At 52.2% G+C, this 27,938-nt stretch overlaps 4 protein-coding genes across 15 annotated transcripts in view; 2 read left to right on the top strand and 2 right to left on the bottom strand.

Moving 5' to 3' along the window:
- USP49 (ubiquitin specific peptidase 49) overlaps positions 1-5,143 on the top strand; it is a 92,890-nt gene extending 87,747 nt beyond the window's left edge. For both annotated transcript variants that reach the window (XM_072731942.1, XM_072731940.1), the window contains exons 4-6: positions 766-874; positions 1,433-1,638; positions 2,611-5,143. In XM_072731942.1, the coding sequence (XP_072588043.1) occupies positions 766-874; positions 1,433-1,638; positions 2,611-2,801 (506 nt within the window). In that variant the 3' untranslated portion in view covers positions 2,802-5,143. The remainder of the gene's footprint in view (positions 1-765; positions 875-1,432; positions 1,639-2,610) is intronic.
- Positions 328-10,354, bottom strand: TOMM6 (translocase of outer mitochondrial membrane 6). 6 transcript variants are annotated; one of them, XR_011996167.1, is made up of 5 exons: positions 10,189-10,354; positions 9,619-9,723; positions 4,116-4,251; positions 3,444-3,811; positions 328-1,184 (listed from the first exon to the last, which is right to left on the bottom strand). XR_011996167.1 is itself a non-coding variant. In XM_072731983.1 (3 exons), exons 1-2 carry the CDS (start codon positions 10,314-10,316, stop codon positions 9,627-9,629), a joined length of 225 nt encoding a protein of 74 aa, XP_072588084.1. In that variant the 5' UTR covers positions 10,317-10,354; the 3' UTR covers positions 328-4,251; positions 9,619-9,626. The 6 variants fall into 6 exon arrangements, 1 of the variants encoding a protein (XP_072588084.1); XR_003233781.2 differs by having other exon boundaries at positions 4,142-4,251; XR_011996165.1 differs by having other exon boundaries at positions 3,444-9,395.
- Positions 10,355-10,815: 461 nt separating this feature from the next.
- PRICKLE4 (prickle planar cell polarity protein 4) lies at positions 10,816-17,412 on the bottom strand. 5 transcript variants are annotated; one of them, XM_072731963.1, is made up of 7 exons: positions 17,332-17,412; positions 14,263-14,406; positions 13,681-13,788; positions 12,906-13,043; positions 12,443-12,646; positions 11,686-11,890; positions 10,816-11,211 (listed from the first exon to the last, which is right to left on the bottom strand). In XM_072731963.1, the coding sequence occupies exons 2-7, from the start codon at positions 14,392-14,394 to the stop codon at positions 10,853-10,855; spliced, it is 1,146 nt and encodes a 381-aa protein (XP_072588064.1). In that variant the 5' UTR covers positions 14,395-14,406; positions 17,332-17,412; the 3' UTR covers positions 10,816-10,852. The 5 variants fall into 5 exon arrangements, with proteins under 5 accessions (XP_072588064.1, XP_072588057.1, XP_072588054.1 ...); XM_072731956.1 differs by lacking the exon at positions 17,332-17,412 and adding an exon at positions 16,884-16,926; XM_072731953.1 differs by lacking the exon at positions 17,332-17,412 and adding an exon at positions 16,580-16,780.
- Positions 11,445-26,647, top strand: FRS3 (fibroblast growth factor receptor substrate 3). Of its 2 annotated transcripts, none has more exons than XM_025990893.2 (7): positions 11,445-11,525; positions 18,693-18,836; positions 20,318-20,406; positions 21,291-21,477; positions 23,888-24,049; positions 24,892-25,049; positions 25,325-26,647. In XM_025990893.2, exons 3-7 carry the CDS (start codon positions 20,341-20,343, stop codon positions 26,240-26,242), a joined length of 1,491 nt encoding a protein of 496 aa, XP_025846678.1. In that variant the 5' UTR covers positions 11,445-11,525; positions 18,693-18,836; positions 20,318-20,340; the 3' UTR covers positions 26,243-26,647. The 2 variants fall into 2 exon arrangements, with proteins under 2 accessions (XP_025846678.1, XP_072588047.1); XM_072731946.1 differs by lacking the exon at positions 11,445-11,525 and adding an exon at positions 16,942-17,069.
- Positions 26,648-27,938: the final 1,291 nt, after the last annotated feature.

The following is a 27,938-nucleotide window of genomic DNA, read 5'->3' as shown; positions in this document are numbered from 1 at the left end:
ATACAACTAGCTGTGAGCAGGAGATAGAATTAGGCCTACCCGATGAAAACAAAAACGTTTAAAGTTATATTCTGGTGTGTCATAATTTAAGTGATAAACCCACATATATATAGGCATAGAACCCTAATGTGCATCTATGCTGCATGCATGCTGTTGCAGTGACCCTTCAGTATATTCCATTAATAAATCCATGATATCAGGAATATACCACCCTAAACCCATACCAGTTTTGGAGGCTACTTGATGCAAAAATTTAGAAGTGGATATATCAGGATTGGGTTTGGTTTTTCATTTAACTCAAATAATAATGACCTAAAATAAGATACAGTTTTGTTTTTTTTTTTTTTACTGTTTTATAAAAGAAGTCTGAAGGACATTCAGGGGTTAGCACAGTATCTGCACGGCCATTGGGGATCCAGGCTCTTTCCATTTTTCAACTTGACTAGTTCAAGGCTTCTATCCCCAAGGTTACCTCATGGTCGAAGAAGAGCAGTTGCAGTCATCGTAAGAGTGCCCCCACACAATCATCCCTTTCCTCTCTGGCAAAAGAGCCATAGCCGCACCAGGAAGGCACGGGGGATTGGGGGAGGGGGTCCGCTGAGAAATAGAGTCTGACAGAGGGTCACAGCACTGCCCCAGATGAAACTGAGGTCCCAGTACTGAGAAATAAGGAGAGGGCATATTGGGTGGCAAGTCGTCTCACCATAGCTAGGAAAGAACAAGACTCTTCATGATCTATGTCTTATACCTTCCCAAACCATATAGGCAAACGACGAAAATCCAATCCCAAACCCCTTGTTCTGAGTGAAGCTAGAAAGCAGTTAATGATCTACAGACTACCTCAGGTCCTCCGGCTGCACCTTAAAAGATTCAGGTGAGCTTGCTCTGGGGGCTCCCAGGTGGTTGTGAGCTTGGGGATATAGCTGCTTCAAAGGCTTTGGTGAGGGCAGATGTCTCCTTTGGTGTTGGGAAGGGAAGCCTGTTCCCTAGAGACCTTGCATGTTCCATGGAGATGACATGCTTCCCGCCCAGGAAGGCATGTTAACGTGGGGGCCCAGGACAGGGCTTCAGCTCTCATGGCCCTGTTTCATCAGGTAGCTCGCGCTGGGTGTATATTGCTTGAGGATTCTCTAGCCTCACCTGGGCTTATGTAAAGTCATCTTCAGAGCCAAGAATGACATAGTCTGTGAAGAGAAGAGCAGGCAGTAAACTACAAAAAGATTATTGCCTGAACTGCTTGTTTTAGGGACTTCTAGTTTCAAAGTACGTCACGGAACGTTCACAGGAAATACATGTGGACACTGATCACTGTTTTATTGATGCAGAAGCCAAATCTGAAAGGTTACGTTTTCTCGGTTCCCTGTTTTACCTTCCTTTACCTAGGATAGCATATGCCATTTTTTACTATAAGAAACTTCTATCCCTGTTTTAGGTGGTCTGGCCGTAATCATCGAGAGAAGATTGGGGTCCATGTCGTCTTTGACCAGGTATTAACCATGGAACCTTACTGCTGCAGGGACATGCTCTCCTCTCTTGACAAAGAGACCTTTGCCTATGATCTCTCCGCAGTGGTCATGCATCACGGGAAAGGGTTTGGCTCAGGACACTACACAGCCTATTGCTACAACACAGAGGGAGGTGCGTGCGCTTTACTCTGTGGGGTGGGGGACACGGAAAAGGGTTGGTTTGTCCACATTCCATCACTTTCCTTTTATGTCATCTATAGGGGGATATTACATACATTAAAATCTAGTGGAAAGAATTATGAAAGTTGGATTCAATTTTTGGATATAACACCAAGTGACCACATAAGATTGTTCTAAGAATTGACAGGAACTGACACATGTAAAAGTACTTAGCACGGTTCCTAGCACATAATGCTCAGTTAATGTTTGAGGCTTCTCATGATTCTTAATACTTCTACAGACCTCCATTTCCGTCGTAGTTATGCAGAAATGCTATGACTCTTATAACCTCATAGAGATCCTGTATGAGTCTCACTAGCCCCAGCTCACGATAGAGCTGAAGCCATTTCCCGAGTACTTTCTATGTCCTTACCACCTCCCTTACTGTGGGAGGTGTGGGGATACAAGGGCCCCTTCCAAGGAGCTTTCTGTCCTGGGCACCCCAGACCAGAGCCTCCCAGCTACTGCACTGAGGAGGGTGGGCTTCGGCTGTGTTTCTCATAACGAACCCCTTACCCCTCAAGGTAGCTGGGGTGGAATAACTTTTTATTCCTTCTAAATTTCCCTTCATCACTCCTCCCCATGTACATTTCACCTGTGCTCCTCCTCTTCCCATCTTTTAGCCCGTCTTCAGGCTGCCTTTGTAGAGGGCCCTAGTAAGCAATGAAAAAGCCTGGATAAAATGAGGACAGAAATTACAGCCAGTCGATACTGTAAGCAGTGTTTTGGTGGGCTTGGGTGGAGTTGAAGCCAGCCGTCACAGGGAAATCTATTGGTTTGTTTACCCCACCACCAGCACCACCAGTCAGGGGTTGGCTCTGTACAGAACTCCTCTGTCCCTTTCTTCATCTCCTGGTTTTGCCTGCCAATTGGAAATACAAGTGGAGTAGTCACTTTCTCTCTTTCTTTCCTTTGGTTTTCCTAGGTTTTTGGGTCCACTGCAATGACTCAAAGCTGAATGTATGCAGTGTCGAGGAAGTGTGCAAAACTCAAGCCTACATCCTTTTTTACACTCAAAGAACAGTTCAGGGCAATGCAAGAATTTCAGAAACCCAACTCCAAGCTCAGGTGCAGTCCAGCAACAACGATGAGGGCAGACCACGGCCCTTCCACTGAATGGGAGGCATGTTTCAAGGACTGGCTTGCTTTTAAATTGTTGGTGTTTATACATCTTTCCTCTTACAGGAAGTAAGGTTTAGTGCAGGAACAAAATACTAAGTTTGCCTCACTGGGACTACAGCAGAAGGTGCCAGCCAGGTGACTCATGTCTTATCCTAAAATCTGTAGTCACTTCCTTTTGAATGGATTGGGAATTCCCTCCTTTGATAAAACAAATCAAAAGGAGTAACTTCTATGAAGATTCTTTCATCAGTTGCTTCTGAATATAGAGGATCTGGGTGGAGGAAAGAGGGGGTAAATTGATCATATGTAGCCAGGAGAGCAGCCATGTTTTCTTTCCATTATGTGATCCCCCCGCTAATCAGGATCTCCTTGCAGCCCCAGAAGAACCCTCCTGATGTGAGCAGCCCTGGACAGAGCACGTGAAGGGGTGGGGGCAGGGGCCTGGGCTGGCAGCTTGCCGGATGGAATTGGTTCCAAGGCAGGAGGTGAATAATAAGGATTTGTTCCCACAAAGGAAGTAACCCTCAAGGGTTGAAAACTTGCAGACTTCCTTTTTTAGGGGATAGCAGAAGAGCGGAATGAGATGCATAGAGCAAATTTCCCCATGCAAAATGGGAGGTTTTTCAAGTCTCCTACCTTCCCTGGCTAGTGCCATTTGATCATTCCACATCATCTAAGACTGGCATGAACATCCCTTCATTCTGAAGAAGGAGCAGTTCATATGGGGAAGCAATAAACTGGCAGATGACCTGTTCTTTGTTGCATGCTGAGCCTAAGGGTATCTCTGGCTGCCCAGTTCCATAGCATATCCCTGGTTCAGGTGTAGGGCAAGCACATGGTTTGGTTTAAACTGGTCTTTAGGTCAGTTGTCCAAGGCTGTCTCAGAACTCAGTTGAGGGTAGGCAAGGATGCCTGGCAGTCCCAGTCTTATCTGAATGCCCATCACCTGTTCTTGTCTTGGTGCAGGGTGCAGCTTTTCTTAGCCTGCAGCTTCTTTCTTGCACCTGGAGGGACAGAACATTCTTGTTTGGGAACTTCTGCTTTCCTAGGGCTTAGGAATCTGCCCCCTTACGTCCAAACAGTTCATTGCTGCTGTCCCTGGCCTGTTTCCTCCCCAATTTGATAATCCCTGTTTCTTTACCCACCTGCATTCAGCCCATTGGAGGGGGGGGGGGGGGGGAAGAGTGCCCTGTCCTTTACTTAAGTGCTAGTAAAATACATCTTTCTTTTTATAGCGGTTAAGTTTGTAAGTGGAATGAAACTGCCCAGATGGAAACCCTCCTCCCCATCAGAGACCACTGAATTTACCTTCTCATTCCTGCAGTTAGACTCACCAGGAACAGCAAACGCCAGCCGGAACTGTCACTGCAGGGGCTGCTGCAGCCTGCCTCAGCCAATCAGAAGCTGAGTGTCTCATAATAAGGTTTCAGTTCAGGTAGCAGTACTGTTGTCACTCAAAGGAAGCAGATATGGAGGGAGTTTGGGGGAGGGTGGGAGGTTGGGAAAAGAGAGGGTAAGAGAGGGTCGTAGCTTAGGGGTGTCGGTGAGCCCCATTTCCAGATCAGATCTGTAGCATGTGCTGTTGACCTCTTTTGAGATGAACCCTCCCATAGGACCTGCCAGATAGCGCTGAGACATGGAAGAAATTCAGACAAAATGGCTCACCCTGATAAAGAAGGGGGAGTGACTATATTTTAAATTAAACTTGCTTTTTCCAACACTGTGAGATTTCTGTAATACTTAGCTTTTATTTGGAAGCGATAGCGTATGGCATTTTTTATGCTATTTGGTTTATATGGTCTACTGCAGGCTTCTTTGTACAAGCTTGGCCTGGGCTCGCCCTCTCCTGGACACTGTTTTAAAGTGTTACAGCTGCCCATGTTGCCAGAGGCTCTGATATAAAGCTGTACTCTCTAGATCCACATTTTTAAGTTGGCAGGATTGATGATGACTTTTTGCAGCAATGGAAAAGTTCATTAACTCAACAAAAACAAAAGACAAAACCCAAGGAGAGTAAAAAAGAAAATACAAATTGTGCCTCATCTGTCTTTGAATGCTATATTTATTATTCTAGATAAAGAGAACTTACAAATGGAAAAGAACTAATAGAGCATCTACTTCATCCCTCCGGCTGTCCAGGGGGAAATACTTAAGAAAAATGAACATTTAATGAAAAATTAAAAGATCTTCAAATTTAATTTTTAAAGATAGTTTTATACCAAATATTTATAAGAATTATTAAGCAGATTTAAGGACTTTGTGAAATAAGCCCTTAACTTAGCTGAGTACCCCTGTATCAAACTAATAAAATTGTTTAAAATAAGCTGGAAAAGAAACCACTACCAGAGTCCTCACTGAGCTGCATACTCTCGAAGGTGCCCCTGCAGTCACAGACACCTCAGGTACCCAGAGGCAGCAGCACTAGACGCTGTTGAGAAGTTAGTATTTATGGAGATTTTTATTAAAGAGTTCCCTGCTGCATAAGCCAATGGCTGTTGTGAGGGAAGTGTCCCTTTGCCTTTAATTTATTTACATATTGGAAGTAGATGGATTTCTTAGTTGCATCTTACTTTAAACTGAAACATTCTAAAAAGAAGATAAGAACAAGGTAGACATTGACTAGATGCTGCCAAATCAAACCCAAGATCTCCTAACTAAACCTTATGGGGCCTACTGCTCCCAGACAAGTAGTTAGTGTCCCGTTCCAGGAACCCTTTGTAGTTGGCTGGTGTGTTTACTTTCTGCTGTAGCCAGCCAAGATGAATGCACCCTGGCCCTCAAAAAGGATTTTTACCTCAGTCTAGTTTGACCCTCATACTTGTGGTTGCCTCTGAGATAAGCATCCATGCTAGTTTAAAAAAAAAAAAAAATAGGAATGCCCTTAACAGCCAGGAACTGAAGCTCTTATTAAATGGTGGGCAGAGCTCTTGCCAGTTTTGATCCAGCCCCTTCTCGGGCCCTCTGAGGGGGGGCAGTGCCACACTGAAAAGAATTTCCAGATGTCTCTTAAAATGTCATGAATAAAATTAGAAACTGTAGAAGTGTTAATGTGTCCTATGGACTCAATAGCAGAGTTTATTTTTGTTTTTAATGGCAAGGCTTCTAGAGTCAATGATTGTATGAGTTCCCTACTGTGGCTATGCTTATAGCTCCATCCAAGTGCAAGAACTGATGAAGTAAATTGGCTGGCAGTGGGGCATAAGCCTGAGAGAGGTTGACAGTAGTACAGAATGAAAACTTGCTTGGGTTGTGGGGGTGGGATGTGGGTGGGCAGGCAGGGAGGGGGAAATGGGAGTTTGTTTTACTTATTGATAAAGCTTTGTGAACTAATTTTATACAATTCATAACATTTGGTGCCTTGTACCCAGTTATGGTTTGCATGGGATTGAAAAGATTAAGGGAAAAGATGCCTCCTTGTCATTTTGGGTGACAAATGGGTCTGTACAGTGTAAAGGACATTTGATATAAGACTTTTAAAAAGCATTTCATCTCCATGTGTGTGAAAGATAATTATTCTTACCAGCAGGTTCTGAAATTTTACTGTAATGTCCAAAATCTTTGGATTTGTGACTATTCATCAAATGGCTGCTTTTCAAGGCAGACTGTATACCCCGTTCTGTCTCAGCACCTCTTTTACGTTCCAAACATTAACTTGGGCCTTTTCAGGTAGGCTGGGAGTGCTACTTCTTCCCAAACATATACTATACCCTTGTCGGGTTATATATTATGAGTGGAAGAGTTGTTTTTCCAGCTGGTTGGGAGAGCACAAATGTTCAGAAAGGGCCTTTTTTTCCTAATGCTGGACAACTTAGAATAGAATAGAAGTCGAACAAAAATGGTTCCTCCTGAAGGATTACCTTCCTTAGTTCTGAAGTTCTTTTGCACAAAATTTCAGGAAGCAGTGTAGAACACAATCCCCAATATGTGAACCTTTAGATTATAAGGCAAGCCAGTGCACTGTGTAATATGTAAAAGAGAAGGCTCAAAGAACCTGCCCCAGCCCTCCAGCCTCTTCCCCTGGTAGGTGCTGACTGGGATGATGCTGAGTGGCTGAGGAAGGGGAGAAGACCCAGTCTGCTCACCTGCAGGGTTGTTTATAGCCTGTTCCTTTTACTCTGATCTTAAGGTTTCCATTGAGCTTGTGAGACTTCACCAAAGGGTGTTTAAAAAGCTCACCACTTGAAGCACATTTGAAAATTGGTTCTTTCGGCCTAATTACTGGCCTAATTAGGTGAGGTTGTACTTTTGGAGCAAAATCTCCCATGGTAACTTAGTTTTTTTACTGGGTAAGTATGCATCTCCCTGGTGGTTCATATTCTTTTTAAAATCAGCACTAAAGCTGAAAGCACCTTCTGACTGTGAGTTTAGTTTAGATCTTTCACATTTAACCATTGTCTTGGTCTAGGGCTTCAACTGACCAGTGTTTATTCTCTCAACCCACACATTGCTCTAAATACACTATAGCTAGCTACTCCAGCATTGATCAAATGGTCATTCTTGTGGACTCTTCCCATACTTATTTCTGCTGGCACGTTTCCATTTAAAATCTAACCACGTAATCTGAGATTTTTGTAGTGCTATGTTACTCAGCCAGGGCTAAAAATCATATGACAAATGTGAAACCGACTTTGCTTGGGAAGAATGTTGTGTTGGAATGGTGAAGGCCAGCATTTCAATTTATGGAATTAATAACTGTTCATCAGAATTCGGGAAAATTGTAGATTTGATAGCTTTACTTGCTAAATTCTTAACACTGAGGAATTAATTAAGCCAGTTTAAATGAAACTTTACCTTGCCAGTATTACGGCTTTATAAACCCACTAACAGTAAATTCTATTCCTTGAAGCTAAAACGTAAAATTTTGAGTGAAATACGAATTATGCTTTGGAAGCTGCCATGTCTTAATTTTTGCTGGATTTTTATTTTCAATCTTAAAAAGCTTTGTAAAACAGAACTCTTCAGTTATGAGTAGATCGGGCCGCAGACTAAGGATCTGTTTCATGCCTATGAAGAACAGGAGATGCTTGTATTATCTTAGCAGTGATCTGATGCAGATCTGAAGGGGCTTAGAATTTATGCTGTGGCTTAAGTTTCCTTTCTGGTCACGATGGGGGAGGGTTCAAACCCAAGCTTTGCTCTCATGCGTGTGACCATTTCTCATCCTAACACCTAGTAAGATGGGTGTTAAGACCTGTCAAGTCGTCTGTGGTCCTAGCGTAGAATCTTTCAGGGTCTTGGCTTCTTGGTAAGCAAGCCATCCACAGGCCTGAATTCACACATGCTCAACCTCCTCCCCAACAGATGGAGCCTACCTGATGACTGCAAGAGAACGGGACTTTGTAAAACATACACAATCTGATTCTCAAGATTTCTTAACGAGATTTATGCCGGTTAGGCCACTGTGGTGCATTCATACTGACCCCTCCACCCTTTCCAGTTCATACCGTTTAATCCCATATCCCTTCCATAGGAAACTTGACGTGGAAAAGCAGGATTTTAAAAAATACCTAATAGATGGGCTCCTGGCTAGCTGTCAGAGCATGCAACTCTTGATCTCAGGGTCATGAGTTGGAGCCCCATGTTGGGTGTAGAAAGACTCAATAAATAAACTTTTAAAAAATAAAAAATGCCTAGAATAAAACAACCAGAAAAAAATTGGCTAGGGGGAAAACTGTCTCTCTCCACATTTTTCTGAGCCTACATGAGTCTTTTCCACTGCCAGTTCCTTACGTATTCCATTTCCAAAGAACTCCCAACTCTTGGGACAGTGGCACTACCATGAGTTTCAGATCAGAGAACATCTATTTCCTCGTGAAGGAAACCGCTTCCTCAAGCAGTGTTACTTAGTACCCGCTGCCCAGGCTGACTCACCTTGCCTCCACCTGCGTATCACTGCCCTCTTTCTACCAAGAGATCCCACTCGATTATAGCAACAATGCCCCCCTGGTGCCTGGAAAACCCACCTGGTGCAGTAAAATGCTATGCAACACCAAATGGCTTCTTCCCCTACTTCTGCTCAAAAGTGGAAATTCCTCAAAAACCACGTTTCACCTTATGTTGACATCAGTGTACAGTGGCTACGGTTTTCTTTTTCTTTTTTCTTTTCCTTTTAATATGAAGCAAACCACCTCTGTTACAATTCATGTTTGGGGCTCGTTCATGTCTCTAAAATCATGATAAAAATCATGTTTTTATGATTTTTGTAAATCTTGACTTTTTACACCTTGTTTTTGTAAGCTGAAGTTTCTTATTAAAAGAATAAAATGATGGTCTTTGTATACGTCTTTATTCCAAATATTTCTTAAAATATCATTAGGTTATTCCTCAGGACAAGAGCAAAGATCACCCCCTGCAGAAACTTAGGAACTATGTACAGAACTTTACAGAACAGAGGACAACACTTTGGCTGAAACCTGACTGCTGACCAGAGAATGGAGTTCTGAGTGGGCTCAAGGAGACGAAGCAATTGGGAAGGGAAGGTGGTCTGATTGAAGCTTCAACTTCCAAGAGGGCTAAGTCTTGTGACGGTCATAAATTGGAGGCTCTAGTTTTGGAAGGTTCAAGTACAGCACAGGGGGTTCCATGTGTCTGCAATCAGACAACAGGACAACAGTGGCATTAGAAATGTAAAAGCACTGGAGGAAAATTAGTAAGAGACTCAAAATTCCTCATAACATCTGTAAACACATTTAACTAGGAACAGCCAAGGACTTCTATCAAATCTCCTTCCTGTATTTTGTGAATAGATGACAAATATTATTGCTTCTCTCAACCTCTAGAGCTCCCAAACCCGCAGAGCTCAGGTTCTTACCTATTTGGCTACACCCCCGGCTGAGGTGCCATTAGGTCAATGTCACTCAAATTCCTAGCCAGCCAAACTCCCGCAGCAAAAAGTCCCAAATTGAGGATCAAGTTCCTGGAAAAAGAACATCTCATTAACCTTGTCGTCACTGACTCACTTGTCTTTAGTTAAGGAAAGATACTGGGGGAAAGCCTTGCCATCACCGCCCTGGAAAAATCTTCGGAGGCATAAACGCTTTTAGAATTGCAAGAACGTAGAGCTTTACAATGGTAGGTTGCCCAAGAACTATATGGTTACTTGGAGTCCGTTTCTGTATCCACTGAGCAGAATCAAATGCAAAGGACAATTAAACACTCGCCTAGGCCTGTTTGTGTTGGCGCCTCTTTTTCCCGGGTCCCCCTGGTCAGGGTGAGAATTCTCTAGACATAGCCCAGTAACTCAAAAGATCGCTTCTGCCGCACGGGAACTCTCCCAGCCAAGGACCGCTCCAATGCTCAGCCAGAGCAACGCAGAGGCGCCAGGCTGGGCGCAGGGGGCTCGGAGGGCCGGAAAAGGACAAGCTCCCGGGGCCTCGGTTACCTCCGGAAGTCGTTCCTGTCGGTGGCGAAACGGTAGACGCCCCGGAGCCAATCTCCCACGTTGTCTGGAATTTCGGGTGCTTCATTTGGCGCGCCGGCAGCGCTCACGCCGACCCCGCTGGAAGCCATAGCTGCACCCTCACGATCCGCAAGGCGTCTCCCGACGCAGCGCGTAGGCGCCGGCGCCCGCGGAGCACGCCACTTCCGGCCTCGCACTTCCGCCGGCGACGGGCCGGCAGGGGGCGCCGCGGCCCGGGGGAGAGCGAGAGGTCCCGGGCTGCGCGTCCTCCAGCTCCGCGAGGTGGGGAGCTCCCTCCAGGCCTGCGGCTTGCCCGCCTAGGCACGGCCACACGTGGTCTCTGAGCGCTCCCTTCATTGGCTCAGGAAGATGCTGGGGCGGGGCCTCCCCAGCCGTGGGGGTGGGCCTAGGGGCTAGCTCAGCAGGGGACGCGTAGCTTTGCGGGGTGGGGTCCCCCCCAAGAAAGTCTCCGTCTGAAGGCTTAGGATGCGCAGGCTTAAGAGGGAGCACTCCAAGTTCGTGACCTGGCCGCCTCTCCCAGGGGTGCCCCTGACTGCGTTCAATCTAGGATGTTTACAGGGTGAGGAGATCCTCGCTCTCCCACCAAACCGATCACGCGCCCCTTCCCCTTCCCCGGGCTGCGCCACTAGCAAATGGCGCAGTGTCTCCTGGAGGTGTCGCTGTCCCCAGCCTGGAGGCTTCCGGGGGACTTCCAGGGACCGGGAAGGCGCTGGCCTAAGAAAAAACCTTCGGGTTCCGAGTCCGAAGAGGAGGAGCAGGTGGGGCAGGAGGCGTCCTCCCTGGCGTCGAGCGGCTTCTCCAGCCGGCCCCGTTCCTGCCCTTGGGGTGCCTCCGTCCGGTCCCCAGCTCGATCTTCCTGCTCCGGGCTGGATGGAAGCGGCCCTCTCTGGGCCTCCGGGCCGAAGCGGGAGGCAGCGGCGGGAAGGGCTGCTCGGGAGACGGCAGCGGCGTCCTCCGCTCTGTCGAGGCCCGCCTCCCCTGTTGCTGGCCAGGCCAGAAACGCGGGTCTCAGAGCCGGGAGCCCCCTCTCCCGGATCCGGGCGGGGCGGGCGCCAGAAGCCGGATCCGGCTGGGGTCCGGCCTCTATCCCGCCCCGCCCCCGGGCCGTGCGCGCCGCCGCCGCCGCCGCCGCCGCCGCGACTCCGCTCCCGGGCTCCCCCCGCCCCCGCGCGTCCCCGCCGCTGCCCAGCAGAGGGCGGCCGCGTCCCCAGTCCGGGAGTGAGTCCCGCGCCGCAGCCCCGACGGTGGCGCGGGCTGGGCTCGGGAGGCCCTGGAAGCGCTCCGGCCAGGGACGCGCGGTGAGAGCTGCGGGCCCCGAGGCTCGGGTCTGGGGGGTGCGGTGGGGGGACGGAACGGCGTGGGACCGGGGCGAGGGTCCCGGCCCGGGAGAATCCCCTCCTCGGCCCAGCCCAAGCCGCTGCCCCCTTCCCCCCGGATCTGCACCTTCTCCTCCCTTACCAGGGGACGCCCTCCCTTCCAGTGCCGGGGCCTGGCTCGAGCCGGCAGCCGAATAGCGACGCTCAAAGCAGCGGGGGCAGCAGGGGCCGCCCCCCGGCACGGCGTAGCGCCCCCCGCCCAAGGGCCCGGCGCAGTCCTGGCAGCAGAAGTGGTTCTCGTGCCAGCGCCGCCCCTCGGCCTCAGTGCAGCGCCGGGAGAAGATGAGCTGGGAGAGGGGGGAGAAGAGCCCGTTCATTCATTCATTCACTCATTCATCCACCCGGAACCACGCCTTTTACCCAGTTAACGCTAAAGCACGTCTACCGACATCCCCTTTGATCTACTCAACCACTCGGGCGCAGGGAGGGTTGACTGGCCTAGCCGGGGTCCCGCTAGCAGGTGGCACAGCCTGAAGAAGCGCGACCCCCGTCGCCGGGACTCCCAACCCAGGGTTCGCTCTGCCTCTTGGGCTCCCATTATGGCAGTTCCTCGCCTGATCAGGACAGCACTGGGCACCCGGCAAACCGAGATGAACGTCTGTCCCTGCTCCGGAGAAATCCTCTCAGTCCCAGAAAGTCTGGGGGCCTCTGCTTGCGGCGGGGGAGGGCACAAGGCGACGGGTCCCCATGCCCAGGATTCCAGTCAGAGCCACAGGGAACACAAAGGACCCAGGCTGGTTCCGAGTCCTCCACTCCGCGGTACCAGCAGAGGTGTCCCCTTACCTCTCCCGCGGTGGACCCTGGGCAGCCCCCTCCCAGCAGCCCTCTTGGGGCTGTACCTGGTCACAGGCCGGGCAGCGGGGCCGGAGCAGCTCTGCGTGATGACGGCCGCAGTAGAGATGCCCGTCGTGGTAGAAGTAGATGAGGTCTATCAGGGCCTGGCCACAGGCCTGGCAGGCAAAGCAAGCCGGGTGCCAGCGGCGCCTCTCTCCTGCCCGGGCTGCTAACACTCCGTACTCCCCTGGCCTCAGCAGCTCCCTGCACTGCCGGGTTGAGGTGCTGGGCTGGTCAGAGGCTTCCCTCCTGGCTTTTCCATCTTAACCCCAACCCAACTGTTCCCCCTGGCAGGCCCACCTCCACTGCAGGCTCCACGGAGAACCCCTAAACATGGCCTCTCTTTTTGGAATTTGCCAAACTGTCAATCCCCAACCCCCGTTTCCCCACCTGAGCCCCTGGAGCTAGGGCCTTCTACAGAAGTGAGAGGGCAAGGGGGAATGGGCGGGTGGGGGGGGCACTACATACCTTCTCACAGGTGTGTTCCACCAGCTTGGAAAGTACCAGGCTGGCCACCCCCTGTCCCAGGGCCTCCCGCCTCCGCTGGGCACAGAAGAGCCTCAGCTCGGCCAGCTCATCCTCTTCAAAGGCCAGGCAGTAGCGTTCCTGCAGAAACAGGCCTCCACTGAGACTGGGAGAGCCCCAACAGGCAAGGCTGGAGTTTGGAGGGAGAAGGCTTAGTTAGCTGCTGGGTCAAAGGAAGGTTGTAGAAGCTTCTGGAGGTGCAGAAGACAACGGCACAGAAGGGCACAGAGATAGGGAAGAGAGCTGGAGTAAGCCTACCTCAGTCTCACCTGCCCGCAGGAATGGCCACCACTCAGGTCCTGACAGCCCATAGCACTAAGCCCTGTCACCACTTATCTAGATCCTTACCCCCAGGGAGCTGGAGCTCACTGTCACTTTCTGTTGTTTTTCCGATTTATTCCACGTTCCCTGGTCTTGCCCACCTAGCTGAAGTGTAAGCCTTTTGTCTGGGCACACACTAGGGCCTCAATAAATACTTAACCATACTCTCTACATTTGTACATTCCACTATTGGTTTCCGAAGTTGCTCATGTCCATTTTCTCATTTGCTTTTCAACTAAGCATTGTGGTCAGAGCAGATGCTTTTGTACCCATTTGTGAAGACTTGAAAACTCAGGCTGGGGAGTCCCCAGTTAGCGGCACAGCTGGGTCCTAGTTCCCTATCCTCTGGAGTCTGGCCCCACGGTAAAAAGAGGGAGGCGGAGAGAGGGAGACCCACATCACTGTCCTGCGGAGGCAGCTGCTGCAGGAGGATCCGAAGCTCAGGCCAGGTGGAGGCCCCGTCTGTGTCCAGGCAAGGGAGCCCCAAGCTCAAAACTTTGGGATCCTGAGGAGATGTGGCAGGAGAGGGGTGGTTAGTTTTGCCTTCCTCTTCTTTCCTCCCTCCTCCTCCCAATCTGGAATGATTACCATGTGCCCCCCTCCAAGATCAAGACAAGGACAGCTGATCCACTCCTGCATTTGTGGTCTGATTGAAGCAGGCTGGGGAGGCCCCACACCCCCAAATGGCATCCTTTCTTATGTTTGAAATCAACCTATTAGTCTGGGGCCAAAGCCTGGAGTTGGCTTTGACAACACAGACTCCCCAAGAGAGGGAACGGGTATTCATGTGAATAAGTTTAAAGTCGAATCCCTATGTCCCCATCCCCCACCCCAAGGGGGCTATAGGGACAGGGGTTCCTGCAAAGAGAAAAGGACCACAGGAGATCGGGCTCAAAGGCTACCCTCCAGGCAGGTGGTAGAAATGGGAGGAGGCCTGTAGGATGGAGGGCCTCAGAGAGAAGGGAAGGGCTCCTACTACCTGCGCAGAAGTCTCCTCAGGGTGCTTGTCTGGCAGGTGGCCTGGGTCACTGTCTGAGTTGGCTGGTGGACCTGGCTCTGGAGGGGTGAGGCTCTCCCTTTGATGAGGCCAGTCAGAGCTCGGCACTGACATTGGTGACAAAGTCTGTCCAGAAAACAAGAACTCCCATTTGTCAGTCCCTCATGTACGATGTGCCAGGCAGGGCTAAGTGCTTTGCAGGCATGGTCTCCTTCTGTCCTCCCAATGACCAGATGAGGTGGGTGGTTCTCCTGTCCCCATTTTATAGATGGCTACACTGAGGCTCACAGAGCATAAATGCCCAAAGTCACTCAGCTACTAAGTGGCTGAGCCAGATCTTGAGGCCAGGCCTTTCAGAAACTCCCAAGAGTTCTGAAGCTCAAATTCTGGGTCGTCCCAAGATTGGGAAGGAGGAAAGAAGGGGCCCACAGTGGAAGGAGAGGCCATTCTGCCTTTCTAATGAGCCTTTGGGCAGACTGGCCCCTTCCCCACCTCCCCAGTGTCAACTCCCACCATTCCTCATTGTGCACTGAACACTCCACTGAACCTGCATCCTCATGCTCCCAACACAAGGGCCACTTTGCCAGCTGCAAGCTCAGGACAGTTCCTCATCTTGTCTATAAGCTCAAGGACAGGAAAATCCCGTGGCTTTTGGCTTCTACCTATAGCAGCAATTTCCCATTTTATTGGATAATTCTAAACACCTCTCTTTGGCCCTCCTTGGGGCCAGCCTTAGCAGGACCACAGGATCTTGGGGGTGAGGGTGACCACTGAAGTAGAAAACAGATGGGCCCTGCCCTTAAGGAGCTCATACTCCAAAAAAAAAAAAAAAATAGAGAGAGATGAGACCAGACTGAATAGGGCCAGAGCTCTAGGCAGGTATATATGGCACGCTAGGAGAAAAATAACCAGAGCAAACTTTTCTGTAATGTTTACTCTGTGCAAGGGACCACACTAGCACTTTACATAATAGAATGCATCCTTAAAACCTGATAGGATTTATCAGGTAGTTTCTGTTATCCCAGTTGAGAGCTGAAACAAACTGAGGTTAACTTGCCTAAGGTCACACTAAAACACTGGGGGATGTCCTAGGAAGAAGTTGCCTTTGAGATCTAGGATGGATTTTGACAGCAGCTAGGGCACAGGAGGTCCTCACCAGATCCCAGGCCTCTATGAAACTCAGCTGTGGAGTTGGGAACAAGGTTTGGACTCTTAACAGTTATATTGGTTCCCAGCCCTCCCACCCCCTTCAGACGTCCTGTGCCACCCATCCCTGCTTCCACACCCATCTGCTTCCTTCCTGTTCTGTCATGTTTCCTGTGGAAAGCAGCCAGGATGGGCCGTTCACATTCAGGGCCAGGAGTAGCCACTTCCCCTGACAGCACTGCCCCTGCTCCAACCAGGCGGCAAGAGGCACTTGGGAGAGGGTTCGGAGCCACCTGGGACCTCAGGGTGGATTTGCACCCTCTTCCAGGTTCTAGTTTGTCTGCAATTGCCCCGCACAGAAACAATGCTCAGAAGTCAGCTCTCACCCCTCACCCTTCCATCCTCCCATCTCCACTCAGCCCTGGACCCGGTCTTACTAACAAGCTGGATTTCTTCAAGAATCCCCCTCCTTCTCAGGGCTGAACCCTGTCTCCCGCCCCCGCGCAGGTGCAACCCGGTTCAAGAGTTCACTCTTCGCAATCCGCCCCTGCCCTGGAGGGCAGAGCCTGCACAGCCCTAGGGACCAGGGAGGTAAAAGGATGGGAAGGTTTTCCGCGGACAGCGAGAGAGAAAAGTACCCGGCCCTGCCAAGTGTCCCCTCGACAGATTCCTAAAGCTTGTTCTTGGGCGTCCCCGGGAGGCGGGAACCCCGGGATTCCCAGTCTGGCTGCTGGGAGCTTAGGGGAGGGAACGGGACTCCGCTGGGGTCTCACCCTCGCTGCGCGCCGGCGTCCGGGCAGTTCTGGACAGACCCCGCCGTCCGGCCCCCCGCCCAGTCCCCACACCGAGGCCTCAGCGCCTGCCCCCGCCCGCCCCTCCCGGACTGGAAGAGCGGGCAGCTGGCGCGGGGCCTGGAGTTGCAGCCGGAAGGAAAGAATCTGGGGGACCTCAGGGTGGAGAGTGTGCAGGCCCCACTGCCCCTCCCCACTCCCAGGGGTTAGCGAAGGCTCTGCGCCCCCGCGGGCACGGGGCGGACCCCTGGGAGCCGCCGTCCGGCCGGGGCTTCAGTCATTGGCGGAACAGTGCGCCTTTCCGAGCCAGCAGGTCCCCTCAGACCCTCCTCCTGGCCCCGCCCCCCTCCGGGGGCCCTCACCCCTCTCAGTTGCCTCCCCCGGAGGGACTGTCGTCCCTCTTTAGGGATTCTTCATCTTGCCCTTCTCCCTGCAGGCCGTTCAGGCCCTTTCCCTATCTTTTATGTCTCTTCCCCCGACCCCGGTCCCTTTTCTGATCCCGGGAGTGGAAACCTCCGGTCCCATCTCTGGGTCCCTTCTCGGCCCCGCCCCCGCCCCGCCCCCGCCCCGCCCCTCTCCGTGGGGCTAGCTCCGCGGCTGGCCCGGAGCGCCCTCTGGCGTCTGCGCATGCTCCCCGCTCCCGACTGCAAAGTCCTCCAAAGGGACCTTCTAGGCTGCGCGCTGGTCGCCCCCGATCGGGTCCGCCCGCCCGCAGCGTCTCGTTGGTGCTGCCGGTGACCTCCGACCCCGCGGCCGCGGGGCGGGGCGGGGAGGCCTTAGCTCCGGGCGGGCGGCGGCTGCTGCAGCGGGACCCGGGAGCGGGGCCCGGCGCCGCCCGGGCCGCGGGGCGATGTGAGTCGGGGCGCGGCGGGGCGGGGACGAGGCGGTTCCACCGAGGCCGCACCGCGCCGCGCCACAGCCTCCGCTCCCTCCCGAGGAAGCCCTGGGCGGGCGGGCGGTGGAGTCCCGGGGCTGGGGGCGGGGATCTGGGACGGCGCGCGGCCCCGACCTCCCCCATCGCTTCCCGGTGTCTGTAGAAATTCCCCTGACAACCCCGCCACCCGAATCTGTCGCTCATTCCCCAGAACCACCCCACCCCCAACCCCGGACACACCTTGGCTTGTCCTGGAGCCCTTGGAACCCCCTCACTCCTGCGAATTCTCCTGTTCACGCCCGCAGAGCCACCCTTCTCCGGAATGCCCCCCAAAGGCTTCCAGAGCGCTGCGGTTCCTCTGATCCTGCATACGCCCCATTCTCCTTGCACCACGCTTTAATGCAGAAAACTTACCCATGTCTCCGCAAGCCCTCCTATATTTTGAGTCCCCACAACCCACCCTGTCACTCCCACCTCCGATCCACACCTCTGGGGGACCAGAGCCCCTACCTGTCCCAGCCACTGTAACCCCCCCCCCCCCCACTGAAGTGTCATGATACGTTCTGATATCCTAAAGACAAATGAAGGGGACAGAAAAAGGTGCAACACCCTCCCCCATCTTGCACCCTATAGTTCTTGGTTTCACCCCCAGACTCCCTGTTGGTGGCTCCAGCCTCAGTATTTTCCCGGCTGCCGGTCTTTAGGCTGTGCACACCTCCCTCAGCCTTCTTCCTTCTTGCAGGCATAAGCCAGACCAGAGGGATGGGGGTCCCTTTACCGGGGAAGCTGTAGGAGGAAGCAGAGCACAAGGGTCCCCTGGGAAAGGATATTGCTTTTGGAAAGCAGGAGGGTGGGATTTCAAGGATCTCCAAGGCCCTGGCTTGTCAACATGTCCACCTGGGGCTGAATCCCCTGGATCCCTGAAATTTTGATTTATTGTTAGCATTTATGTTAAAATTTTAGGCATTACAAAGCTTGGAGAACAGAATATCTATCAAGTTTCCAAATGTCAGATGGAGGGAGCGTAGCTTGTCCTGGAAGGGGCAAATACCCGTTTTCGTGACCTTTTTACTACGGACTTAACCGCTTTCAGGTTAATTAAGCCAGAACCTCGCCATTTACAGAGGTTTCCCTTGAAAACGAAGGCCTTGAGGTGGGAGGTGGGGGATTGTCTTGCCAGAGTCTCCCAGATGCTTAGTGCCAGTTTAGATCATTCGTTTCCTGAATCTTAAGCCAGCATTCTTTCCAGTACATCACAGTGTCCTTTTCAGAAAGCTCTCTGTAGAGTTAAAGTTTTCTGTAAAGGTAAGGTGGTGGTTTTGGTGTTGGTTGTAACAGGATTCAGATGGGTTCTAGGGGCAACTGAAAAGGCTGCCTCCGACTTTAGATTCATTGCAACTAGGGTAGTGGCTCCCTTTCAGGGCCTGGGGGGCTTGGATTTGTGGCCCTTTGGCCTTGAACTCACTCTCTTCATTGTGTGTCCTGTCAGGACCTGGAACAGATATCCAGGTGGGATGGATTGACAGCAAGTGAATTCATTAACAATTGGGGGCGAGCATGGAAGGTTTCCACTAACTTGTGGTCTTTGTTTCCTGTGCCAGGTGAGCCCCAGGTGTGTCCCAGAGGGATCCAGGTGACTTCTCTGCAGACTACTTGCCATGATGCCCCACCAAGAACAGGGGGAATAAAGTGGGGGTCCTTCCCCATGCCCCTCCCATGGTCAGCTCCCCGATGGCCTGGGTGAGGTGAGAGCTGTGTATAGGAGCCACTCTTCTGGAGTTTTCCAAGTCGGGAGGAATGGGGGATACCAGTCAGGATTGTTCAAGGCTTTACACATTCATTGGGAGTTCCTGAAGGATATCTGATCTTACAGTTTCATTTTTTCAAAGATATATTTATTTAGTGAGGGAGAGGGAGAGAGAATCTCAAGCAGACTGCTGAGTGCAGAGCCTGATGTGGGGCTCAATCTCATGACCCTGAGATCACGACCTGAATTGAAATCAAGAGTTGGAGGCTTAACTGACTGAGCTCCCCAGGTGTCCCTTATAAATTGATTTCTTGCATCAAGTTGCAACCCTTCTGGTTGCGACTGTTCTGTGCATTTGTTTGCTCCCTAAGGTCACTCCAGTTTGGCAGTCTCCTCTCCATTCTAGACAAAGGCCCAACTGTTGTGACATGTAATCCAAGTGCCATAATCCTGGAGGGAAAAGCCAGATACTAAGGCCTCTGGTCTCTTCTTTAGACAAAGAGGAGCAGACCCAGAGGTTTTTTTTTTTTAAGGAAGAAATGCATAATCAAGATTATAAAAAAATGTGCTGTTTTGAATTTAGTCTTCTTACTGTATCTTGACTGTGATGTGATGCCTCACAGAAGAGAACATCAAAAAGATAAATTTGAAGTCCATTTTGGGATGGTGGTGAGGGAAGAAAAGAGAATTTGGGTGATGTGGGAAGGGTAAGGTAGAAAAGAAGGGAAAAAAAAAAGAGGAAGGTCCAGGCCAAAGTGTTGGGGACTCCCAAGTTACAGTTTCTCTGCTGAATCCAGATGAAGGCTCTGGATTGGCACCCAGCTCCCTCTGAAGAAAATCACTTTTCTGGTTCCCTGCCTTTTATTTTATTTTATTTTATTTTATTTTATTTTATTTTATTTTATTTTATTTTATTTTATTCTATTCTATTCTATTCTATTCTATTCTATTCTATTCATCTTTTCAAAAAAGAGAGGGAGCGAGCATGTGAGCAAGGGGACGAGCAGAGATAGAGACACAAGCAGACTCATGCTGAGCATGGGGCCTGACCTGGGGCTTGATCCCACATGCTCGAGATCATGACTTGAGCCAAAATCAGGCATCAGACGACTGACCAATCTCACCACCCAGGCACCCCTCCCTGCTTGTCCATGCTTTTCCTGCTTTACAGGCTTCCCATTGCTTGCATTATTTCATTCAGAATGCTCCTCACTTCTCAGGGTCCAGATCAGATGTTACCTCTGAGAAGTTCTCTTTCTTTGCTCTGTCAGCATTAATCTTTAACACATCCTAACTTGAATTAATGTTTATCCAACACATGTCTGGCCCTGGATTAAGAATATGAGTGTCTTAGAGGAGGGACAGAGTCTTCCTATGTCCAAGCGGAGGTGATCTTAATGAGGTGGTTCTGTCAGAGTCCCTAAAGTGGGGCTTTCCAGAGCTGACCTAGATGACCTTGTCCGTTGCATTTTCCCCTAGGGTGGCCTGGCTGTTCTGACACCATGGGGAGCTGCTGCAGCTGCCTGAACAGAGACAGCGTCCCAGACAACCACCCAACCAAGTTCAAGGTACCCGCAACCTCCTCCTCTCCTGGGCTGCCTGGATGGCTCCTGGGCCAACCTGTCAAGTTGCTGTTGCCTCCCTAGAGAAGGTGAAGTGACAGGCCAAGGTGGTGGCTCCTTAAGACTTGAGGCCCAGGCCGCTGCCCATTGCGTGGCTCTCCTATACCATGAATGTCCTACTGAGAATGAAGAAATACTGGGATTCAAATATCGTGCTTTTGGAACATCCACTCCTACCAATATCTCTTCATAGCTTTACGTATATATTTTTTGGAGGAAAAAACAATCTGTGTTTGTGAGTTAGTATACATACATAGATACGCATTATGCACGGTAAGCCCTATATTAGCATTTGCTGGTGGCTTTGGGAAGCTAAGGCCAGGCCCAGTGGCCACGGGCATCCCTGGCCCCTGCCACCATACTTCCCTGTAGGGGAGTCCCCTCCTCACACCCAGCTTTTGAGGCACAGGTTCTCCTGCTTGCCAGAAGAGGGAGCCCTCGGCAAGGTCCTAGAGTTAGGGAAATGGTGGAGGAGGTCTGTATTCTGTTCTCAGGGGCCTTAAAATTTTAGCTTGAAACGTCATGCATTGGCATCTGGTTCTTGGGCACAGGTCATGGACCGTCGAGGTCCTCTAACCTTGGTCATCAAACTATCTGACCTAGGAGGTCAACTGACCACCCCCCCTCAAGTGCCAAAGCCGAGGCCTAGGGAAGGGCAGTGGTCAGTGGCACTGCTGGATCCGCTTGGTCTCCTGGTGATCACGTGGCATTCCAGAGAGCCCCTTGGCTCCCCAGCCCTAGCGCTGCATTGGCCTGCCTCCCAGTGGCTCAGGGACCTCTATGCATACTCATTGAACCCCCCCCCACCCTTCTGTTCTCTGCCCCCCCAGGTGACAAATGTGGATGACGAGGGGGTGGAGCTGGGCTCCGGAGTCATGGAGCTGACACAGAGTGAGCTGGTCCTGCACCTGCATCGGCGCGAGGCTGTCCGCTGGCCCTACCTCTGCCTGCGGCGCTATGGCTACGACTCCAACCTCTTCTCCTTTGAGAGTGGCCGCCGGTGTCAGACGGGCCAGGGTGAGTATGGCTCCTGCTGCACACCAGGAGAGGGGTTTGTGCCCCAGGGCAAGTACTGGGGCAGGAAGTCAGAGCTCAGGGGGCCGTGGGGAAGCCTGCTGACCTGGTGGGTATTACCCAGAGAAGGGAAGGGTGATGGCCAAGAGCGCATAGCGTGTTCAAAAGAAACTAAGTGGACTCCCAGGCCAGTGCTCTTTCTCCTCAGTCATTGGGATTCCAGCCTGGGTCCTTTTGTGGGGGCATTTATTGCACAGCCCGTGGGAGAGAGCCAGTGCTCCCAGGCCAGAACCTGTCTGGGTAAGCAAGTGATTTCTCCTTCCTCTGTACCCTAGTTTGAGGGTACCCCTTGTCTCCTATGGAGAAACAAATTTTCTTCTGAGCCCCAGGTCTATGACCTGGAGCTCGTGAATAACAAAGGGTCAGGCTGGAGGCTCTAGTTACCTTGGGGTTGCGTGGCTTGGGAATGCTAGGCTTGGCGAGGTCAGACTCGGGTCTCTGATGTACTGAGTAACCACCCGGAGGTTAATATTTGTCTCCTGTCGCCTGGAGTGTGATGTTTTCTCCCTTCCTCGCCTTTCTCCCTGTAGTCAAGGGTCAGAGAACGGTGATCCTTCAATGAAGTCAAGGCCAGAGCCTGCCATGGCTCTTTGAAGGAGTAGCATCATCTGGGCTTATCTCTTAGGACCCAGACCCAAGCTCTGGGTTTCTGGAAAGAACCCAGGCCAGGCTTGCATTAGATGCAGTTAGGGTTGTGACTGGGGAGGTGGGATGAACAGGCTCCCCTGATGAGGCCACTGTCCACAGCAGTGAGTCTCTGATGTTCTGGGAGCCTTCCCCTCCATGCGTCTTCCTCTTTGGGCTTCTGAAGCAGAGGTGCTTACGTTGGCTGAACAGAAAGAAGACAGGAAGGGACTTCTTGTCATGTATTTCATCTGCACTTGGGATTCCAGAGGGACTGCCCTAGGCCCCCACACTGAGTTCTCCTCAAACTCCAGGCTTTCCCAGGCTTTCCTGGCTCCTAATATATCTTGCCAGCAAAGTCCTTTTCCATCCCTTCCCCTCTATCCTTGCTGTCTCATTCCTGCAAATCTCATTTTTCATATGTCAGCCTGGTTTTATTGATCTCTGTTCTGGATATATGCATGCGCATAGACCCCAAGTAGCCTCCCCTGAGCCTTGGGCCCTGCTGTTGCCAGGATGGGGTGTGCAGAAGCCCAACACCCCAGGGGTACCTTTGGATCCCTTGAATCACCCTCAGCCAAGTCCTGCTGTCCCTGGGACTCTGAGGTGCTGCATTGGGGTCTGAAGGGCCATAGGACAGCCAATGAAGAGCTAATGATTGCCTGGCCACGTGTGTCTTGTAGTGCGTCTGCCATTCTTTCTTTCTGCACCAGAGTTTAAGTTCCATGAGGTCAGGGGCCTGTCCAGAGTAGACATTCCCTCTCTGGCTGGGTACTGGACTAAGTACAGTGAACGAACAATGAACGGGGAGAGACTCTTCTGCCTCAAAGGGCTTGGACATGGTTGTGCATCAAGCCAAGGGTTGGTGCCCTGGGTAGAGACTCTTTTTCTGAGGAGCAAAGGGTGGTACATGGAGGAGGATGGGGGCAGCATGTGAAGTGGTCACTCATCTAACACAGTAATGCCCCCACCTTGCCAGCAGAGGAGACCCCCAGTGGGTACCTGAAACCACAGATAATACCAAACCCATATATATTCTGTATTTTCCTATACATGTGTGCCTGTGACACAGTTTAATAGGTTTAATATGCAAACGAGGCCCAGTAAGAGATTAACAACAATAACTAATAATAACATAAAACAATTGTAACAATGTCCTGTAATAAAAGTTACATGAGCGTGGTCTGTTCTCTCTCAATGTATCTTACGGTACTATACCACCCTTGTGATGACATGAGAGGATAACATGCCCACGTGATGAGAGGAAGTGAGGGGAATGACGTAGGTAGTGTGAGGTAGTGGTAGGCTCCTACTGATGTTCTGACATCAAAAGGAGGCTCATCTGCTTCTGGACCCCAGGTGCCTGGGGGTAACTGAACCCACAGAAAGCAAGACTGGATGAGGGGCAATACTATCCTTTTCTGCTCAGATGTTGACTTCTCCCCTTACCTGTGTACCCCTCACCTGTGCACATGACTGAGCTGTGAGGAATACAGGTGAGGTAATAGATCTCTAGATGGTGGTAATGGATGAGGGGAGGGACAGGTGGGCCCCGTTCCTCCCTGAGCTCTCAGATCTTTGTGTTCGGGATGAGGGGCCCTCCCGCCCCCTCCAGGCCTGGGACAAGTTCAGAGGCATTCCCTGAGTGTTGTGCGTCTCTTCAACCTCCTTGGTCCTTGCCTGTTGGTACATGGTCAGAGGAGCCTCATTTTTTCCTTTCTTCCTTCAGGGATATTCGCCTTCAAGTGCTCCCGGGCCGAGGAAATTTTCAACCTGCTTCAGGATCTGATGCAGTGCAACAGCATCAATGTGATGGAAGAGCCGGTCATCATCACACGCAACAGCCACCCAGCCGAGCTTGGCCTCCCTCGGGCCCCCCAGCCTCCCAATGGTGAGGAGACCCCATCCTCGGCCTCCATGATTGTATACACAGGCCCAGTCCCTGCCAATGCGAGGCCTGGAGGCACAAGTCAGGCAGGCAGGCAGGTGGGGACGGCTGGGCCACCCAGCCAGGACAGTTGCCTGACATCCGATGACTCTTGGGGACAAGTAAGTCCTTGTCTGGGCCAATCAGGCGACTCAAGCTGCGGCTGGGGCGTTCTGGGCCTTGTAATGACGGATGGTCCAGGAGCAGACAGGAAGACACTGGGTTTCCATAGCAACAGCAGTCTGGAGCTAGTTTGCTTTCTTCTTTCTGTCTACTGGGTCATACCCGTCTGCCTTTCCTGATTTGGTGTGGGCATCTTTGCCCATGCCTGTTTTCTGGAGAGGTTCCCACACCTTCCTCTGGTTTATTCAGTGGGTCCACACTGAGCCCCTCCTCGGTGTCCTGCTCTTCATCGGCTGGCCTGCGGCAGGGGGTGAGGGGGGGTAGAAGATAGAAGAATGCAGCCTCTGATGTTGGGGAGTTTCCCCAGAGCTCACTGGCAGAGCTAGAATGATGTGAAGGGACAGTTCAGTGACGACAAGGTGACCCTCAGTGTTTCAGCTGAGGTTGGACTGGGGGAAGTGGGGCTCACCATGAGCTTTGAGGGAGGGGGTGGGATTAGAGAACAGAGAGGTGGAAGATGATGGGGGGCTGCTGGTTAAATGGGGCCCACCATCCTGGGGGCCCTGGGAATGTTTCCCCTCAGGTTGGAGGACTCCCAGGAAGCCACATGCTCAGCCGCAGGTGGTTGTCAGGCGGTGTAAGGAACCCCACTGCCCACATGGGCTTGTCTCCTATGTGTCCAGCTCTAGGCTACACTGTCTCCAGCTTCTCCAATGGCTTCCTTGGCTGCCCAGGAGAGGGCCCAAGATTCTCAGCACCCCGGCGCCCTTCGACGAGCAGCCTGCGACACCCCTCGCTTGGGGAAGAGTCCACTCATGCCCTCATTGCTCCTGATGAACAGGTGAGCAAGCAGCTGCCCTGCTCCTCCCCATTGGCCTGGGTGGAGATGGGCCATCAGGAAACAGGGCGCCTCCTAGGGATCATGGGCAGGGAAGAGAATTGATAGGGTCCCTTACTGTCCAGAAAAGGGATGCAGCTTCCCTGGGAAGTTTGGAGGATGTGGAAGAGGTGGAAACTCCAGCTCTTTTCCCCATATTTCTCTTACCCTGTCCCTTCTGCTCTCTCCTTCCTCCCTGCCCTTGGGCTCTCCTGCTTCACCTGGACTCCTTCCCCCAGTCCCACACCTATGTCAACACGCCAGCCAGTGAGGATGACCACCACAGGAGCCGGCATTGCCTGCAGCCCCTGCCCGAGGGCCAGGTGCCCTTTCCCCCACAGGCCCGGGGCCCCGACCCCCGTGACCCCCAGGTGTTCTTGCAGCCGGGCCAGGTGAAGTTCGTGTTGGGCCCAACCCCGGCTCGGCGGCACATGATGAAGTGCCAGGGCCTCTGCCCCAGCCTGCATGATACCCCCCCCCACCACAACAACAACAACGAGGGCCCTTCTGAGTGCCCGGCCCAGCCCAAGTGCACCTATGAGAACGTCAGTGCGGGGCTGCGGCCAGGGGCGGGCTGGAGACTGAGCACGGAGGAGCCAGGCTGGAATGGCCTTGCCCACCGCCGGGCAGCCCTGCTACACTACGAAAACCTGCCCTCCCTGCCCCCTGTGTGGGAGAGCCACACCCAGCGGCTGGGGGAGGAGGCTGGGGATGACGGAGACTCAAGGGATGGGCTCACTCCGTCCTCCAACGGCTTCCCTGATGGTGAGGAGGACGAGACCCCGCTCCAGAAGCCCACCAGCACCCGGGCTGCCCTTCGTAGCCATGGCAGCTTCCCTGTGCCACTGAGCCGCCGCCGAGGCTCCCCGAGAGTCTTCAACTTTGATTTCCGCCGGCCGGGCCCTGAGCCCCCCAGGCAGCTCAACTACATCCAGGTGGAGCTGAAGGGCTGGGGTGGAGACCGCCCCAAGGGGCCCCAGAACCCCTCGGCCCCCCGCGCCCCTGTGCCCACCACCCACCCCACCCGCAGCTCAGACTCCTACGCCGTGATTGACCTCAAAAAGACCGTGGCCATGTCCAACCTGCAGAGGGCGCTGCCCCGAGACGATGGCACTGCCAGGAAAACCCGGCACAACAGCACCGACTTGCCTCTGTAGGGACGTCCTTCCTCCCGCTCCGCCTCACGCTCCTGTCCCCCGAACCCACACCCCGGGTTCCAGGCTGCTTTGCAGAAGGGCACTGAGGTGGAACCAGATGCTTCCCTCTGCTGGCTGGTTCCCCCAAGACACCAGCCACTAAGTCTCCTGGTCTCCAAGTTGGGGAGAGAGGAAGGGTGACCAGGCGAGGAGGGAGCCATGATGTAAACTGTGAAGGGTTCCTCCGATGCATCTAGCACCCTCCCGATACGTCCATTTGTCTTATCTGTCGTCTGTGTGTTTTCTTTGGTTGAAATTTTGAAACATTTTGTACCTGTTGATTTTATTTATCAGTTTATTTTTCTATTTATTGTTTTAAATGTAATTTAACATATTTATTATTAATATAATTATTTTTAAATTCTGGCTGGGTGAATGATGTCAGATTCTTACGGAGTCTTTTCTGGCATGGTTCCTGCTAGGAGTAGGGGAGGCCTCGTAGACAGAGGGGCTTCATTCTGGGAAATTTGGGGTGGTTGTGGCTTTTGTGCAGGTCTGCGACCATTTCTTTTTCTCCTCCAAGAAGCCCTCTCCCAGAACTTGAAGTTGCCAGGGATGGATGTGCTACCAAAGGAAAGCGACAGGATAGCTGGAGTCCTGGATGCAGAAAGGGGATCTGGAAGGAAATCTGCTTTAATGGGAACACCCTGACCCTCCTGAGTTGGTGGGGAAGGGTAGGGGTTGGGGAGCGGGGGGCGGAGGCTGTACCAGCTTTACCTTCTCTGGGACCCCTTACTGATTTCCCTTCTGCCACTAGGCGGGTCCTAGGGGTACTGATCTCCTTTAACACTTTGGCCCAGAGGTGGACCCTGGATCCTCCTTTGGCACCCGCAGCATGGCTAGATCAAGGCTAGAACCTTCAAACAGGACTTTGCTAAAAGCCCAGGAATAGCAAAAGGAAAAAACACAGTGTAATATATAACCCACTAATCAGGCTTGCTTAGTTATTTTCCCAGAGAACCGCTCCCCAGGAATGGACACTTTGGGGTTCCTCTGCCCTACCACAGGGGTCAGCCCTGGCAGAGGCTCCACATCTGGACACCTGCATGGAAGCCTGGGGCCTGCACAGCACTGCATAAACCCCCTGCCTGGTGCATTGTTGCAGGAGCTCCCTTTACTTATCTTGAGGCCGCTGCCACCTCCTCCTCTCGCCGGCCTCCCTGCCTCCAAGACTCCATTTCTATCTCAGCCCCCTGAATGGTTAATTTAAAAGAAATCCAGCATCTGCGATAAGCCACTGGGGGTCTCAGGGAGGAGTGGGAACAAGGTTTGCCCAAGACGGGGACAAACCTTGTCTCTGGTCATTGTTTGTGCCCCAGCTCCCTGCCCTGGAGAGCAAGCACACCTGTCCTAAGGAAACCAGCCAAGGTGAGGCCTACCCTGTTCCCTCCCCACCTGCTGTCCAGAACAACACTGCCCAGGCTTCAATTCCGGGACTGCTCTCTCCCCTGGGTGGGGATCGAACTGACTATCTTCCAGATTTCTCCACCCTTGGATGTCACTCTCTTGTCAGTGAAATGGGTGAAGAGAGAACTGGCCACAGCAGGATGTGAGAAGCCCTTCACCTGGGCCCCAGGAGGGGCCCCGGGTACAGCAGCTGCTACTGTGGCAGAGCTGGCACCAGACCCTTCCTTCTACCTCCTTCTGATCTCTGGAC

The sequence above is a fragment of the Vulpes vulpes genome, chromosome 1, assembly GCF_048418805.1.
Source record: "Vulpes vulpes isolate BD-2025 chromosome 1, VulVul3, whole genome shotgun sequence".
In the NCBI taxonomy this organism is placed as follows: domain Eukaryota; kingdom Metazoa; phylum Chordata; class Mammalia; order Carnivora; family Canidae; genus Vulpes; species Vulpes vulpes.
This window is presented reverse-complemented; position numbering and strand designations above follow the sequence as displayed.